Below are 16931 nucleotides of genomic sequence, written 5' to 3'. Positions count from 1 at the left end.
CTTCTTCCCCAGAGTATAAATCTCTTCTGTGAGGTTTTTCAAATTGGAGATGATGGGGAATATTAATAATGCTGGCCATCTCCCTCCGGATTTAAGCTCTCAACACTGAGACAAGGCATCTGGTAAATTACACAGGGCCTCTCAAGTGCTCCCTGCATGGCCTGTAGCAAGTCCATTAGTCCCTGTGAGCTCATTGCTTTCATCTGCAAAATGGATCTCTGTTTTTTTAATGACATCAGAGAGGAAGGGAGAGAGAGAGAGAAACATCCATGATGAGAGAGAATCATTGATTGGCTGCCTCCTGCACGCCCCCTATTGAGGATCAAGCCCACAACCCGGGCATGTGCCTTGACCAGGAATCAAACCATGACCTCCTGGTTCATAGGTCGATGCTCAACCACTGACCTACACCGGCTGGGCTCTTGCACTGACAAGAACACAAGAGACACAGGACTCACCAGTGCACTGCAGGACGCCATCTCCTTGACGCGCAGCATGACCTCCTGGCTGAACGTCGTTGGCCAGAAGACCTGGGACACCAGTCCTCTACTGCAAGCCTCCTGGGCAGTGAGCTTCCGCCCACAGAAGAGCATCTCATTGGCCTGAAAAAGCAAAGGCAGGGGAAGGCTGAGAGCCCGGAGCCCCTCTCGTGTCTGCTAGCGACGCCCGCACTTGCTGTCAGTGTTCCAGGTCTGGAAGGCCCAAGTCTCAAGTGGGTCCAATAAGCTTTGGAAACTATAATCAAACACTGTGTTTATGTGCATCTTTCTGAGCAAAGAGTCCACGGATTTCATTAAATTCCCAAAGAAGCCATGTACCTACTGTAGCTTTGTTTGCCCAATTACCCCCCACCTATATGTCTGGCAGCAGACCCACAGAAGTAGGCACACACCTCCAACTGGGTGCATTTCTGTGCTGCATGGTGACTGGCCTGGGGTTGACCAGATGATCCACCCTAGATAATCAAGCTCTCTATGGGGTTTCCAAGCTGAAGGCCCTGGGGAAGAATCTTTCTCCTTCTCTGGTTGCCGGCAAAAGTCAATGAGCCCAGGCCACCGACTGCTGTGTCCCCGCTCTGTGGGGTACTAGACTTATCAGTACCTGTTTTCATCACAGGCAGCCAAAAAGGTCTTGTGTAACTAACCCCATAACACCAACACAGAGCAGTGTCTCTCCTGGTGGCCCAGGGCTGTGCACAGACACTGCCCAGTCTTGAAAGGTGGGAAGTAACCCCTGCCTTCTGAGGACTCCTCTGAACCCCACTCCCCAAAGAACTTCCTTTTGCTTTGAAGTTCACAGCTGTCACAGACTTCTGGGAGGACTTCCGTGGATAAGGTCCTGGGCACAAACAGAGCATAGTGCTGTCACCGCTGAAATTTACCAACAGGTGACTCTCACACTGGTAATTAGGGCGTGATGGTCATGGCCATGTGACAGGGTCCTTATCTCTTTCAGGATGAGTCCCTACATCCTTCACAGGGCAGACAACCGCTCCCTAATCGGCCATCCACCTGCCTCCCCTTCTTCCTTCCTGCCCCATATGCTTAGCTGCTCCATGATAGACATGGAAATGCCAAGCTCCCTGAACCTCTGCTTCCATGCCCGGCTTCCCCCTTTGTTCTGGTTGTCACTGATGGGTCATGATGACCCATAGGACAATTTTTCACGCCAGAGTGGAAAACTTGGTCAGGTCACAAGTCCATAGAATGCATCTGGTTAGAGGTTGGAAGACAAATATATATATATGTCATTATACTTATTTAGGGACACCTCGGTCTCAGGAGAAATGAAAGGAACTCAGTAGAAGGAGCCAAACAGGATGCAGTCCACAAGAAGAACATGTCTCAAACAGCCACATTCTTGGAGTTTCAGAAATGATTGCAGTGAAGGAGAAAAAGAGATAAGACTGTACAAAGTTAACATTTCTGTGACCACAGAGGACGGGGAGGAACTGGAGTGGCAGTGAGCTGGGGCAGAACACAGTGGCTGATATCAAAAGGGAAAGCGTTGCTTCCCAGGCTCCCTGCCTGCCTCATTTTTCTGCCACCCATGAGACTGAGCGGCCTAGAGCAGCCCCCAGGGAACTGCTGAATCCGAATGGCCTTATCTGTCCCCACGGTAGGCCCTGCTGCACAGACGTGGTGCTGGTGGGTTTGAGGGCTGAGGGTAACCTCTGCTGGTCTCTTGGTTGCTATTCCTGCTTCATGCTACCATCAAAGAGAGACAGCCCACCCAGAAGCGGTGGGAGGGGGCTCCCATCCTTCTAGACTCATTCAAGCAGTGCCCCTGCTGGGAGCCTCCTCACCTGCCCCTGTGGGGTTTGGCCCTGTCATCTGGATCGTGACTCTTTGGTAGTTTTCTGGGGTCTCCCAGGACCACCAGCATCTGCAGGCAGAATGCTCCCAAGCAGTCCTGGGGGGTCGAAGCAGACCTTGGTGAAGCCTGCACCACATCGAATCCATCTCAAAATGCTACCTCTCGGACCGAGTAGAACCACCACTTTCTGAACCCTTTCTATATCCTAGTGGTGCTAGTCGCAGACTCACTCATCAGAGACGGGTTCCGTTTTATAGCATACTGGTTAAGAGCACAGGCTCTGTGTTCATATTCCACAACTTCCATTTCTACTGTGTGACCTGAGACAACTCACTTAACCTCTCTGATTCTCAGTCTCCACATCTGTCAAGAGGGGATAACAATAGTCCTACCTTGCAGGTGTGTCTTGAGGATAAACTGAGTTAATGGCTGTCAAGCACTAGCCCCAGTGAGTGCTCTCCGAGCTGTTATGACTCACCCCTGCCCAGACTTGCTTCTGGCTGCTGGTGTTGAGTCTGACCACAGCCTACAGTGGGTTCTATGACCTTGCTTGAACACCACTTTGCCTGCTCACGAGGAGGCTTACCAGCGCGACACCCAGGATCTGGGGGAAGGTGTACGAGGAGCAGCCGGCGGGCGTGAGGCGGATGGTGGCATAGGGGGTCTGAAACCAGGCCTTCTCGCTGGCCCACACGATGTCGCAGAGGGGCAGGATGGAGGCACCCAGGCCCAGGGCGGGCCCGTTGATTGCCACCACGATGGGCTTCTTAAACTGGATAAAGGCCTTCACAAAGTCCCTGGGGAAAAGAGAAGACCCTCTTTAACAGGTGGCCAGGCTTGCTGAGACCATGTGACACCCTTGATTGTAGTGAGGCTGAAATAAGCTTCCCCAGGTGCAGTGAAGCACCTGTAGGTCCTCAGAGAAAGAGCGGGTGCCAGGCCAGGGTCTCATTCTCCCAGACGCTGGGCCACTGAGCTGCAGTCACAGGCCTGCCACCCCCTGAGGTTGGTGCCAGATTCCCAGAAGGGACCTAATGGGTGACCACATGTCGGGGTCTGCCCAGATGGCCCCAGGTTATGCCCATTGAGCCAACACTGCCCTTCCACTCCCTACACACTGACAAAAATCGTACACATCCCTAGAAAGACAACCTGAATGTTAAGATACAGAACCAGAACTCGAACCAAAAAGAGGGTGTTACAAAGAGGCATATTTGAACTCAAGGAGAGAAGGAATGTCCCAACAGCACTGGCTGAAGGTGGGGTGATGGCTCCAGGAGGTGTGAACTCCTCATTATCAGAGATAACCTTGGCTCGATGATAACTTTAGGTGAAATTATAGAGAATTCAAGCTTCGGATGGTGGGCATGGGTAGGGATTGGTGACATCTAAGATTTCTTTCAATTCCAGGAAAATTGTGAATTACCTAAAGGGATGCCAGATTCTCAAGGGTAGTTCTAGAATGCTGACGAGGGTCTATGTGTTAGGGTGACCAAAATTGAGGAAAGATGGACTCCCCTGGAGGCATGAGGCAATTGGAATAATGGCTACAGGATTAGGCAATATTTTTTCTCCATGACCTTCTGCATTGAGCAAGGTTACAGCTTGCATCTTTATCCATTATGCAGAGCCACCCGAAATAACCTCTATTTCCTTTTCCTTAGACACTTTTTGCCTCCCTGCTACTTGCTATATAAGACCTATAAAATTTTAATATTCAACCTGACATGGAGGAAAGATCCAAGATGTCTAGAAAATCTGCATCCTTCATTATTCTCTGGTGATATATTGGAAACTACCAAGAACTCACAAGAATAAAATCCAAACTCCCAACCGTGACCTTGGTCTACCTCTGCTTAGGTCTCCAGGCTTATCTCGTGTCTACGTACCCCTGCTCTCTGTGCACGAGCTGCACAGCCCTTCTGAGAGTTCTTGGAAAATAGCATTATCGCAATTTGCAATTATCCTAATCACTTGCTTACTTACTTGTTTTTAAATTCTCCTCCCCTCCAGCTCCATAAGAAAATCCATAGGTCTGCTTTGTGCACGCTTGGCTTCATACATATTGAAATTAACACTCAGTAAATAGCTGTTGAATAGATACAGGGTTCTCCCAGAATGAGAGCAGACTGCGGATGTGTGGCAGTAACATACTATTTCTTCACCAGACTTTATCCCCCCACTTCCCTTTCCCTCTTCTTCCTGAGTCTACTGCTAGAACACATTTCCCAGCCTCCCTTGAAACTGGCTGTGGCCAAGTAACCTAGTGCTAGCCAAAGGAATGAGAGTGGAAACCATATACACACTTCTAAGCCTGGTTTGTGGAAACTTCTCACCATGCAGTCCTCCCAGTCCTTTTCATCTTGACAGGCATGGCAATCTTACTGAGCCACAAGATAGAAGGAGTCTGGATTCCTGAGTCATCACTTTGAGGCAAGCCATGGGCTCATCAGTAACATCTATTTTAGGTTTACATATGCTAGAAGTAAATTTCTATCACAACTGAGCCATCATATATATTTGGGTTTATTTGTTACAGCAGCTAATACTTAACTAATACAAACGTAAACCTGATTCATCCCTGCTCAATGGTTACCATCCTCCCCAATTCTTATCAAAATATGTGGTTACCATGGTGATATGTTGGGACTTAATTCAATTGTGAAAAGACTTCTTAATATTCTGTTGGGGTTGGGGATGCCTTATGACCCATATGTCTTCATGAAAGAATGCACCCTTGACCCAGGCTTGAGGCATCACATTTCCTGACTCTTATATGATTCTGGAGTAGATGATGGACTTATCCCAGCCACTTCTGGCCCCACTGCAGCTGACCCCAAAAGGACACTGCCACAAAGAAGAGTGCTGTCACCATGGCCTTCTGATTTCTGATTTTCCAGGCCCACTTTCTGGCTTGATTTCTCAACCTGATGGTCTCAGTCACTGGTTTTAACAAGTGCTTTTAACCAAATGCAATTTGGAGTCTGCAGGGATATGGGGCTTGTTTACAGGATCCCTGGACCCACAGGGTTTGGGTGACTTTTGACAGACATTCCATTCCTAAAGATACTCGCTCAATTACAGGATCCTGGATCTCAGAGTGGGAAGGACTTCAAGAGTCATCGAGACACATCTTCCACTTGGTACAGAATTCTCCCCACAGCATCCTGCGGGTGCATCCTCTGGCCTCTGTTGGACATTTTCAAACAAGAGGGCCCTTCCCTATCAAGACGCCTTCCTATTGTGACTTCATGTGGTCTTTCTGATACTTGCATTCACTCTGCTCCATCATCCACATGACAGTCCTTCAGGAATTCAGCTCCATTCTCACAACCTTCCAGAAGCTTTCCCTTCCAGACCCCAGAGCCTTTTACTTGTTGGTTTCCAACCTGAGCTCCATGCAGGGGCATCAAGGGCCCCAGAGAAGGGCTAAGGGGACTAAATGTGCATGGCTCCCCGCGACCCCTCCTGCAGTCCAAGCAGTTCATTTCCTTGACATAAAAAGATGATGCACAGACCATCTCCCCATCCTTCTCCTCTCACCTCAAGCAGATCTCTATCACAAGGGCCCAGAGGGTGTAGAAGCCAGATAGCAAACAGGATATTGCATTACAGACGCTGCTCAGATATCTGATTCTGGATGGCGGGGCTGCGCTAGGGAGATGACTCCCCATCTTCCCCAGCAGCCATGTCTGCCACGCTTACCCTGGCCCTTGAAGCTTCCTCCACTCAACCTGAGTCCTGTGGCTTTTGCTTGCCTGAGCTGCTGGGCTGTTCAGAGGCAGCAGAAGGAGCAAAAACTTTGGGATCTGAAAGACTTGCGGTCAAGTCTCAACTGTGCCCGTAAGTAGGGGTGAGATCTTGGATGAGTTACAAGGTCTCTGCAGCCTCGTTTTCTTACTGGGAAAATGGGAAAGCCACTGGTGCATCCTCACAGGAATTGCATGAGGCATCCACCCAGGGCACCGGCACAGTGCCTGACACAGAGGCACCCGTGATCGCTGCTGCGGAGCATGGACGCAGCTTTCATTCCACATTCAGTGGTCTGTGAGCCACCTTCCGGTCTAAAGGACACTCAGAAGCAAAATTCTGCTCACAGGGGTGTCTGGATTTTACCAGGAGCAACTGGCATTTCTTTTGTGAGCCAGTTATTCATTCCTTTTAACCAGAGCCACGGGGTGCAGCCCTCCCACTGCCAAGTCTGCTGGTCCAGGGCCTGTGAGCTCCTGATATACATACAGGGCACTTTGGGAGCCCACTCCATCGTCAGACTCAGGCTTAGCTAAAACTGGGAATAACATGAAAATAATTCTTTAAACTTCTTCCAAGTACTTATTACGTGCAGGAACAGGCCAAGTATTTCATGTGGGTCATCTGATTTCTCTTCGTCCTAGCACCTCACCAGCAGGCCACCGCCTCACCTGTGAGGAGTTCAGATGTGGGCAGCCTCTTTCAAGATGGGGCAGACGGCTTTGTTTGGGGCTCGGGGAGAGGCTTCTGCAGAATGAATCACCCCAGCTCTCCCCACATCTGCTAGTTCATTCAGCAAACATCTGCAGAGTGAGCGCAGTACACCGGGTCGTGTGTAAGAGCGCCGCTGGGGGAGTGATGGCTGTGGCTGTGTGGCATGCTCAAGATCCTGCAGGTCAGCGCAGCCCAGCGCGTGCACTTCCCAAGAGAATTGCAAAGCATTTAAATAGATTATAGGTTCTATGGCTAAAATATGTTTCAGCCATGCTTGAATTTGAACAACGTTCTTTCCCAAGAATCTTCTCAGATTGTAAACATGTTAACATGCCTGGGAAGTCTGTGTGAGCGGGGACAGAGCTTGTAGCGTGGCCCAAACTCAGTTAAGACAGTGCCCTTTGCTCACGATGCTCCTCTGGAAATCTGAAGATCGTTCTCTGGGAAATGTTTCTCTGCCACATCGTGTCCTCAACTCTGGAGTGTGGCTGCTGGAAGGAGCACTGCAAAGTCAGCGGAGCTGGGCCTTCCTGGGGGTGTGTGGTGGTGATGAGCAAGCCACGTCACTTTCTGACCCAGGGACACCCTTCTCTACTAGGCGTACAGTCTGCACCCCACCTGTCCCTTCTTGAGACTCCTCACCCTCCCTGTCCCTTCTATCACCTTCCTCTGCACCTTCTGCTCTTACAGCCAACTTTCTTCTCTTGCACAAAAATAGGGGCCTTTTTGTTTCTACAGCCTTTAGTGCTCTCAGTCACTGGTGCTCTCGGGTTACCCGCTTGGTGGGGATGGAGCAGGGGTTCTCAACCCTGGCTGCACATGCGAACCACAGAGGGAACTTTAAAACCAAAGACATGCTGGCCCCACAACATGCTCATTAACTCAGAATCTCCTGGGGGTGCTGCCTAGCAGCTGGGTTTGGAAAAGCGCCCTGGGGAGTCTCTGTGCTACTGGGGCTGAGAACCTGTGGTCTAGGGGACACCCCATTCCCCATCCCTCCCGCGTCCCTGGCGGCTCACGCATTTCGAGCTTCTGCTCCCTTTGACACACTGGAAAGAATTCCCGCGGCCCTCTCTCCCTCCATTCTGCCTAAGAGAAACTCACCTTCCCGATGAGAAGGCAAATGTTTGAATGCCACTGGCCGCCTTTCTCCGGCGGTGAGCTAATGTGCTCAGCCTCTCCTCAAAATTGGGACCTCTAGAAATCAGCTAATGCCTCCACAGAAATTCATAAACCAGACGAAGGCTATGGCCAAGGTGCTCCTCAGCTATAGAGATGGGCACCCCATCTCCAATGGTCCCATAAATGAGGAAGGAGGCTTACTGGGGACCCTGCTGCTCCCCTGCCGCCTGACAGGAACAGAGAACAAACCACCATGGCTATGGCCAGGGCTGTCTGCACCCGGAGAGCCTGAGAGCTGCATGAAACCACATGCTTTTTCTAATAACATCATTGGGATTTTCGTGTCTCTTTTGGGGGAGACCTGAGTTCTGCAGCAGGAAGCACATAGGTGTTTGGAGCATAGACTCCAGTGAGTGCATCACCCTGATTGGGACTCAGAACCCCACGTGCGTGTGAGGCCATCCCCGTGCCATCTCTTGGAGACTCTGTATAACCTGAAAGCCTCCCACAGCCTCATGGGAATCAGCCTCCGTGTGACGATGTCACAACACAGTGAGGCTGGGGGGTCCAGAAAATCCCTAACCTGTGGCCCAAGGCTCCCTGCCAGCCTGCGGAATAAGTGTTCCTTCTCAAGAGACCAGGCAGCATTACTGAACTGTGACTCCTGTCCCAGCACTTTGCAAGGTGAGCAGTGAGTGAGGGTGCACTCTGGCAGCCCTTGCTGGAAATCACACGAGCTCACCTGCTTTTGATAAATCTCTAAAGAAGGGGGACATAACTACCCATTAGTGTCCCAAAAGAGATACTGATTGTTAGGATCAGATATCACCCCAAGATCCCAACTTTTGCCCCAAAGGCAACAAGAGAGGGGAAAATACTCCCCACACTGCCCAGGGAACCCATCCATCCTCCTCCCCGGTGCTGAGCCATGTCAGCTCCAGGAACAGAAATGCCCAGAAAGTCAAAGATTTCACCATCAGACAGAGGGCAGGAGAAGTGTGGATAATGATGGGCATTACCAGATGCTGGGCTGAATATGAGAAAATAAAATATTTGGGGGATCAAAAGAATAAAATGCAATCTTATGGAGTAAAGGCGTCCCTAGTTTGGGCTGGAAAATACGGGACGTCCATCAAACTCCAAATTTCATATAAACAACAAGTATTTTTTACTGTAAGTATATCCCAAATGTTGCATGGGACATACTTATGCTAAAAACAACAACAGCATTATTTGTTGTTTGAAGAGTTTAACTGAGCAGCCTGTATTTTTATGTGCTCAATTTGGCAATCCTAGGCGGGTCCCCTAGTGTCCGAACAGGAGCAGAGCTCACCTGATGGATTCTGCAATGCGGGTGCTCTCCTTTCGCCGGTCACTGGACAACCGGCCAATTAGGTAGGAGTAATCCAGGCCGCTGCAGAACACGCTGCCCACCGCACTGAGGAGTAGCAGTTTGCTGTCATCTGTGGCCGCGTTGCAGAGAGCTCGCCGGACCTCCTTCATGATCTGTGGGCAGACATGGATTTGCGGAGATGTTAAATGTCTGTCTGGAAGCCGGGGCAGAGGTGAGAAAACCTGCTCTGTCTGAGCAGGGAGCCTCCCCTGATTATGAGCCATGTCCAGACCTCCCAAAGAAACAGCAAAACCGGAGCTTCCCTACACCCTCCTTGAAGTAGGCACAGAAGGCTAAGGAGGTGGCAGAGGGGTCATTGGCTGCAGACTTGGAGGCCTGGCTTGGAGTCCTTTAAGCCCTGGTAACTGCAAATCTTCCAGCATTTGCTTGGTTAGCCCTTTTCAAGGCAAGGGGGAAATTCCTGCGCACAGCAGGTGAGCTATGTAAGCCATCTCTAAAAAGCCAAATTAATTCTATACTCTTGCTCATCCTTAATTCAACAAAGACCCTTACACAGCTTATGGGTGGGAAGTGGGCTTTGCCATCAGACCCATAAAATGTTCAAGGTACCAAGAAAATAACCATCCAACATAAATTCTGTATCTAGCTAAACTATCATTCAAAAGCAAGGGTAAAAAGTAGGCATTTTCAGTAAGAGAATGTTTCTCACTGAAAGAACTAAAAAAGGATGCACTTCAAGAAGAAAACTATATTCAGAAGAGAAAGAAAAAAACACAAAACCTCACATTCAAGGAACAAAGCTGCCAAAGAAATGTGTTAATAAATCAATATAAGAACTGATGATAAAAATCACCATACTGATATTGACTAATGGGGGGTGCACAAGGTAGATCTATGGTCCTGGGCACTAATATTGTGTCCGATGCGAGAAGGGGTGACCAGAGTTAGAGCATACCTAGGTTATGTATCTGGGAGCGATGGACAGGTAACGATTACATTTGGGTTTTACTATGTGAACATAACTTATGGATAACTTCTTCAAAGTACATAAGGAAAGCTCAATCACTCAATCCAACAGGAGTTATGGGAAAAGAAAAAACAAGCTCAGAAAGAGTATGGTAAGAGAAAACAAGGCGTGCACTTACCTGGGTAAAGCTGAGAGTGCCTTGGGGGAGACAATAAGTGAATAGGCTTTTATTTTATTTTAAAGATTTTGATTGATTTTTAGCAAGAGGGAAAGAGAGAAGGAGAGAGAGAAACATCTGTGTGAGAGAGGAACATTGCCTTCTATCAGGGATCGAGCCCACAACCCAGGTATGTGCCCTGACCGGGAATTGAACCAGCAACCTTTCAGGACATGGGATGACACCCAATCAACTGAGCCACACCAACCAGGGCGTGAATAGGCATTTAAGGAATCATTATTGATTATTCAATAGACATAATCATAGGATACAGTGTTGAAATGTTCTGAAAGTATTGTTTTTTAAATATACTTTTTAGGGAACCTCCATTTGTTAAGCACTTAGAGGTACCAGTGTAATTTCCACACAATATTTTATTCCAAACAGAAATCCTGGAAGAAATGGAATAATGGAATAGCATCCCGATTTTGTAGGTAGAGCAAGGAAAACTCAGAACAGTGAAGTTCTCCAAGGTCACCAGGAACAGGCAGAACCACGATGCGAATCTCACCCCAACACCCCTTCTCTTTCTACTGCTCCACACTGTAGAATGACTGAAATAAATGGATGGATTTGAGTGAATAAACAGAGCTGGACGTCCATCGGAATCAGCATCTGCCGGCCTACGCATGCTCTGTGAGAGGGACGGAGAAGCACTTTCCACTCTCACAGGGTGTGAGCCACAGGTACCCATTTTGAACTTCAAAAAAGGTAACAGGCCACTATCTTGTGGGTCTTTTCATGTATCTGCCTCCAAAAGCAGACAGTCTGACCCACACGTGAATCTGCTGTAAGGCGTGATTCTACTCATGACCCAGAGAGTAGTCTCTCTCTGAGGTCACACTTGCTTGTCAATTAGTAAAAAAACAAAATCAAACGAAGCAGCCACCTCCTTTGTGAATTAAATGAAAAGCAAATTTGTGTTTTGTTGATGCAACAAATGTACAAACCACATTTCTTAATTTTTTTAAAAATCGTGTCGAGTGAGTATACTATCTATGCCTTTGCCTGTCTCATGTTGATAATCCAATATGGACTGACGGCTGGGGACCTTCTTGAAGGACCTGACTTTTATCATGTAACTGGTTTGTTTAAAGTAAAATGTGTTAAAAGCATCACCGTCCTTTACCTTCTTACACAGAATACACTGCCCACTGTCACTACTCGGTGGCCACTTGCTGGCCTGAAACAGACCAGTCCCCTCAGGGGCTCCTGGGTTTGCCCCTAGAACAAATGCTCCCAGACCTCTCTACATATTAAAGCCCTAAGTCTGTTTGTGAGAATTATTCCCCTTGCCACTCACTCCTGCTGTTAGTGTCCACTAGAGAAAGCACCCTCCTCCCCTGCTACTTCTAGCTTCTGACCTGCCATGGGTTGGAACCAGATAATCAAATGCATTCGAAGGGGTGTGAAATGAGAGGAAATCAGGGTCCCCCTCTCCACTTCATCTTTACTTGCTGAGCTCAGTCACCCAGGGCCACCTCCACTGCAACCACCTTCCGGAAGGCCTTCCCACATATACCCAAGTAAATGCACACTCTTCCTTCTCCTGACAGCCCAAGTATTTAAACTCCCCGCTCTGACACTCTCCCTTGTCGAATGTGTGCATCCTTAGCTAATCCTGCCTCCTAGCTAATTTAAATCCCTGTGTGGGCAGCCTCAGTGAAGGCCCTCAATGATCCCTGCCTCTGGTATTCACGCCCCTGGGTAATCCTCAACCCTGGACTGTAGCCTGGACCCAGTGACTCACTTCTAGCCACGAGAATACAGCAAAGTGATGGGATGTCCCTTTCACAAGAAGATTTGGACACAAAAAGACTATAGCTTGTCCTGGCTCTCTGCTCTTGCTGACTTCCTTTTTGAGCTCTCAGTCTGGGGGAAGCAAGTAGCCAGCTAGTGAGTAGCTCTTGGAGCAGTTACTCATAGTCCACGTGGATTAGCCACATAGCAAGGCACTAATGTCTCTGGCCAGTGAGGACCTGAGACCTGCTGACACTGGGGAAGCTTGGAAGTGGATCCTCCTCTGTTGAGCCATTGGTTGAGGCTGCAGCCCCAGCCAACACCTTGACAGCAGGCTTGTGAGAGAGCCTGAGCCAGAAGCATCAGCTAAGCCACGACTGGATTCCTGACCCACAGAAACTGTGAGATAATAAATGTTTGTTGTCTTAAGATGCTAAGTTTAGGGCACTTTGTTATGCAATAACAGATTAATACAATCCCTTAGGAGCTGAAATAGTATTCTATTCATCTGAATAACCCTTGTAACACCTAGTCCAGAAATTTGCACATACTAGAATTTAATAAACAGTTATTAAATTGAGTGAATGGCACAGTATCCAACCTTCAAAAAGTTTATAGGCTAATGGGGGGAATGAGACATTTAACAAATTATCAGACAATTACATGTACACTAACAGCTGCAATAAGTTCTGGTAGGCAGGGGTGCACAGTGCTAGGAAGGCATATGAAAGACCTGATCCAGTCAGGGAGGTGAGGGAAGACTCTCTGGTGGAAGTGATGGCTGAGCTGAGATCTGAATGAAGAGCAAAGGTCTGCTAAGTTAGAAGGAAAAGAAAAAATTTTCGGTCAGAAAGACAAGTATATACAAAGGTGCTGGGGCAGATGTGAGCATGGAAAAAGGCCAGAGTAACTGGAATGCAAGAGGAGAGAAGAGTGATGTGTGATAAGAGATGGAACTGGAGAGATGGGCAGGGTCAGAATGCATCAGCCCCCCAGGCCACATTACGGTTTTTGATTCTTAACAAGAGTGATCAGAAGCCAATGATGTGTGTACGTGTGTGTGTGTGTGTGTGTGTGTGTGTGTGTGTACAAAGTGTATCTTGATCAGATTAGCTCTTCCAGCTGATCACTCTGCCTACCCTGTGGTGAATGGATTAAAAGGCAGGACACGTGAAAGGGGGCAGACTTGTTAGCAGTTTATTACAATAGTCCAGAAGAGATAGCCTAGTGGTCTGGACTATAAGTGTTATAAAGGAAACTGAGAGGAAACACATTTGAGAGCTAGTCAAGATACTCAAGTTAACAGGCCTTGGGGATGGTGTGGGTACGGGGTATGACCAAGAGGGCCGAGGGTTGGCTCCCACATGACGGGTGTGCCCATGGATGCTGGGGTGTGTCTCTGAGCACTGGAGAAAACCAGTTGAGTGAGGGCTTGGGGTCCTCTCCTAATGGGGTAGCTGATGAGCTTTGAATCACTAAGATGTTGGGCAATCTATGTTGCTGGCTCTTTCCTTAAGGAGCATTCCATTATTTTTCCTGGTTCTTTGCTTTATTCCAGAGAGGAGAATTATTATAACATACCCACTGGCCTCAGAATCTAGTTAACAAACCTAGTAATGTATGAATTTTTGCCCATGAGGCCACTGAATTAGAAAAAGAAATTCAATGATGACCGTGAAGGTGGCCCTGCTAGTTCCTCCAAGAGTGAGCAAGACCGAGTCTGCTGGTGGCCATTAAATTGCCTCTGTTTCCTCTTAACAATGATAGGAACACCCATTGAATACCTCCTATGTGCCAGGTACTCTGTGAGCCTCTTTGCAGACAAGCTAGACACTGTATAACTTCTATAAATGAGGGAGCTCAGGGAGGCAAACTAACTTCCTAAGGTAACAGAAGTGGTGAGTTGGTGCAGGCAGGACTCAACACCCAGGTTGGCTAGAATCCAAAGTCTGCATTCCTCCACTAACACCACCTCTTCATTTCAACAGGACCTTTCTCCGGGACTACTTTACCCAGTTGCCGGGTTATCCGTAGTCAATCCACACTGGTTGTGAAGACAGCTAAAAACAACAGATCAATGTGTTGTTGTTTTTTCCATTTTTCTACCATTCTGTTACCAACAGACACCAATTAGAAATGGACCTCTAATTAACCAAGCCCACAGGAGGTAAGAACCGATGCACCTTACATCAGTCAGAAGCAACACATTTTCCATGATGAGTAACAGTTAACACACAAAGCTACTCCAAAGGGACAGGATGAACTGGGAGACTTCGCACTTACTCGATTAATCGAAGGAAAATGCTGTGTCTTTTAAAGCCTGCTTTTAAAAAGCAGTGAAGTAGGAAAAAAATCCAAGAATTGGTCTCAGTTGGATGCTTTATGATGAGCTTAAAAATAACAAGGTTTGCAGGTGTATAACTTGTACAGAGCAGCCTTCGAGGGAAGCCACGCTCTGGACTTCTCTGAAGCCGACACAGAGGTCTGCCCAGCACAAAACCCCCAGATGGTTCCTGAAGGTGGAGGAGGGAGAGAGCCCAGAACACCATGCTTAAAGGAGGGGCAACAAGCAGCCACGAACCCCACAAACTGCACAGACTTTAGCCACATCCCTTCTCTTACACTTGGCATCATTCCTGAGGGTCACACCCACAATCCCATAAAACAGCCCTAGCCTATGATAAGACATGTGACTGCAAGGTCAAGGACTCAGCAATTGCCACCCCACCCCACCTGGGCCTCCCTAAGTGTACTGGATACACTGGGCAATGCCAGACCATCCTACCAATCCCAGTCTGGGTGGTCAGCCACTCCTTGACCCTTGATTGTGTCCCCTCAAACACACCCCTATGTTAACCCTCCATGTCTTCATTGCTACTATGGAGATAAGAGTGCAGGATACTGCAGGGACAGGAAGATACCACGCTAAGTGCGAGAAATGAAATGGGGGCAAACCTGACAACAGTCCTGACCTTCTGAAGCGAAGCTGTGTGAGCCTGGGCCTGTGAATCTCTCTAAGCCTGTTTTCTCATCTGTGAAGAGGTGGTCACAATAACCCTACATCAGAAGGGTGCTGGTGGGATGGAATGGGATAAAGAGCAAATACAAGGCCTGAAGAGTCGCAGCTAGCTGGAACGGCCCTGGTTTTTGTCCTTTACCACTCTGCTGCCCCAGAGCTAGAGAGGACGGTGGAGCTAGAGAGGACTGCTTGGAAGAGTGCTTCCCACATCTGCACCACTAAGAGTCTCTCAAAAATATATATATATATTTATATCTTCTTTGTTCCTCCTAAGTACTCCTTATTTTGAGTGATGTTGTCTCCCTAACTGCATTAAGTCGTCATTGTTTCCCTGTTCTGTTCACCTAGGATGTCAGAATAAATAGCATTAAAAAAGTTACCTAGAAAAAATAAATTGGACTTCATCACAATTTCAGAACTTGTATGTCCAAGGACACTATATAGAGAGTAAAATGACAACCCACAGAATGGGTGGGAGTACTTTCAAATCATATACCAGATAAGGGTATAGTATCTAGAATATAGTATAAAGAACAATAAAGACACAATAATAAAAAACACCAATTTTAAAAAAAAAAAGTATTGGGATGAAGGCTTGAGAAGGGGTGGGGGCTACATGGAGGGGGTAAAGGAGAGAATGGGGGACATCTGTAATAGTTTCAAGATAAAAAAATATATAAAAATAAATAAAAATAAAAATAGGCAAAGGATTGGAAGAGAAATTTCTCCAAAGAAGACAGACAAATGGCCAATAAACACATGAAAAGATTCCCATTAGGAAAATGCAAATTAAAATCATAAGATACCACCTCACAACTAATAAAACCTAATTACCTAGCATGACTAATAAAAAAGATACAATAGCCCTGGCCAATGTGACTCAGTGGTATGAGCATCGGCCTGCGCACTGAAGGGTCATGGGTTCAATTCCCAGTCAAGGGCATGTATCTGGGTTGCAGGCTCGATCCCTGGCTCTGGTTGGGGTGAGTGTCAGAGGCAACCAATCAATGTCTCTCACATCAATGTTTCTCTCTCTCTTTTTCTCTCCCTCCCTCTAGAAATCAATGGAAAAAATATCCTCAGGTGAAGATTCACAATAATAAAAAGATACAATAACAAGTGTCAGGGAGGATGTGGGGAAATTCGAATCCTCACACACTGCTGGTACAAATGTAAAACGGTGAGTACCTGTGGAAAATAGTTTGGCAGTTCCTCTGAAAGGTAAACTTAGTTACCTTATCACTCAGCAATTCCACAATTAGCAATATACCCAAGAAAACTAAAAACGTATGTTCAGCCCTAACCGGTTTGGCTCAGTGGATAGAGCGTCAGCCTGCGGACTGAAAGGTCCCAGGTTCGATTCCGGTCAAGGGCATGAACCTTGGTTGCGGGCACATTCCTAGTAGGAGGTGTGCAGGAGACAGCTGATCGATGTTTCTCTCTCATCGATATTTCTAACTCTCTATCCCTCTCCCTTCCTTTCTGTAAAAAATCAATAAAATATATTTTAAAAAATTTTTTTAAATGTATGTTCATATAAAAACTTGTACACAAATGTTCATAGCGATATTATTCATAATTGTCAAAGTGGAACCAACCCAAATCTCCTTCAGTTGAAGAACTAATTCACTAAATGGAAAACATCCATGCCATGAATATTTTCATGCAAAGCCCTGGCACACGCTGCAGCACGGGTAAACTGTGAAAACGTGATGCTGAGTGAAAGCCTGTC

At 47.4% G+C, this 16931-nt stretch overlaps 1 protein-coding gene across 1 annotated transcript in view; it reads right to left on the bottom strand.

Annotated features, from left to right (window-relative positions):
• CDYL2 (chromodomain Y like 2) overlaps positions 1-16931 on the bottom strand; it is a 159941-nt gene that overhangs the window by 7385 nt on the left and 135625 nt on the right. Inside the window, exons 4-6 of the mRNA XM_054711032.1 lie at positions 9236-9408; positions 2903-3113; positions 459-602 (exon numbers count right to left, since the gene is read on the bottom strand). Of these exons, the coding sequence (XP_054567007.1) occupies positions 459-602; positions 2903-3113; positions 9236-9408 (528 nt within the window). The remainder of the gene's footprint in view (positions 1-458; positions 603-2902; positions 3114-9235; positions 9409-16931) is intronic.

The sequence above is a fragment of the Eptesicus fuscus genome, chromosome 21 (genome assembly GCF_027574615.1).
Source record: "Eptesicus fuscus isolate TK198812 chromosome 21, DD_ASM_mEF_20220401, whole genome shotgun sequence".
NCBI classification, from domain to species: domain Eukaryota; kingdom Metazoa; phylum Chordata; class Mammalia; order Chiroptera; family Vespertilionidae; genus Eptesicus; species Eptesicus fuscus.
Note: the sequence above shows the minus strand (reverse complement) of the source record. Positions and strands in the feature narration are given on the sequence as shown.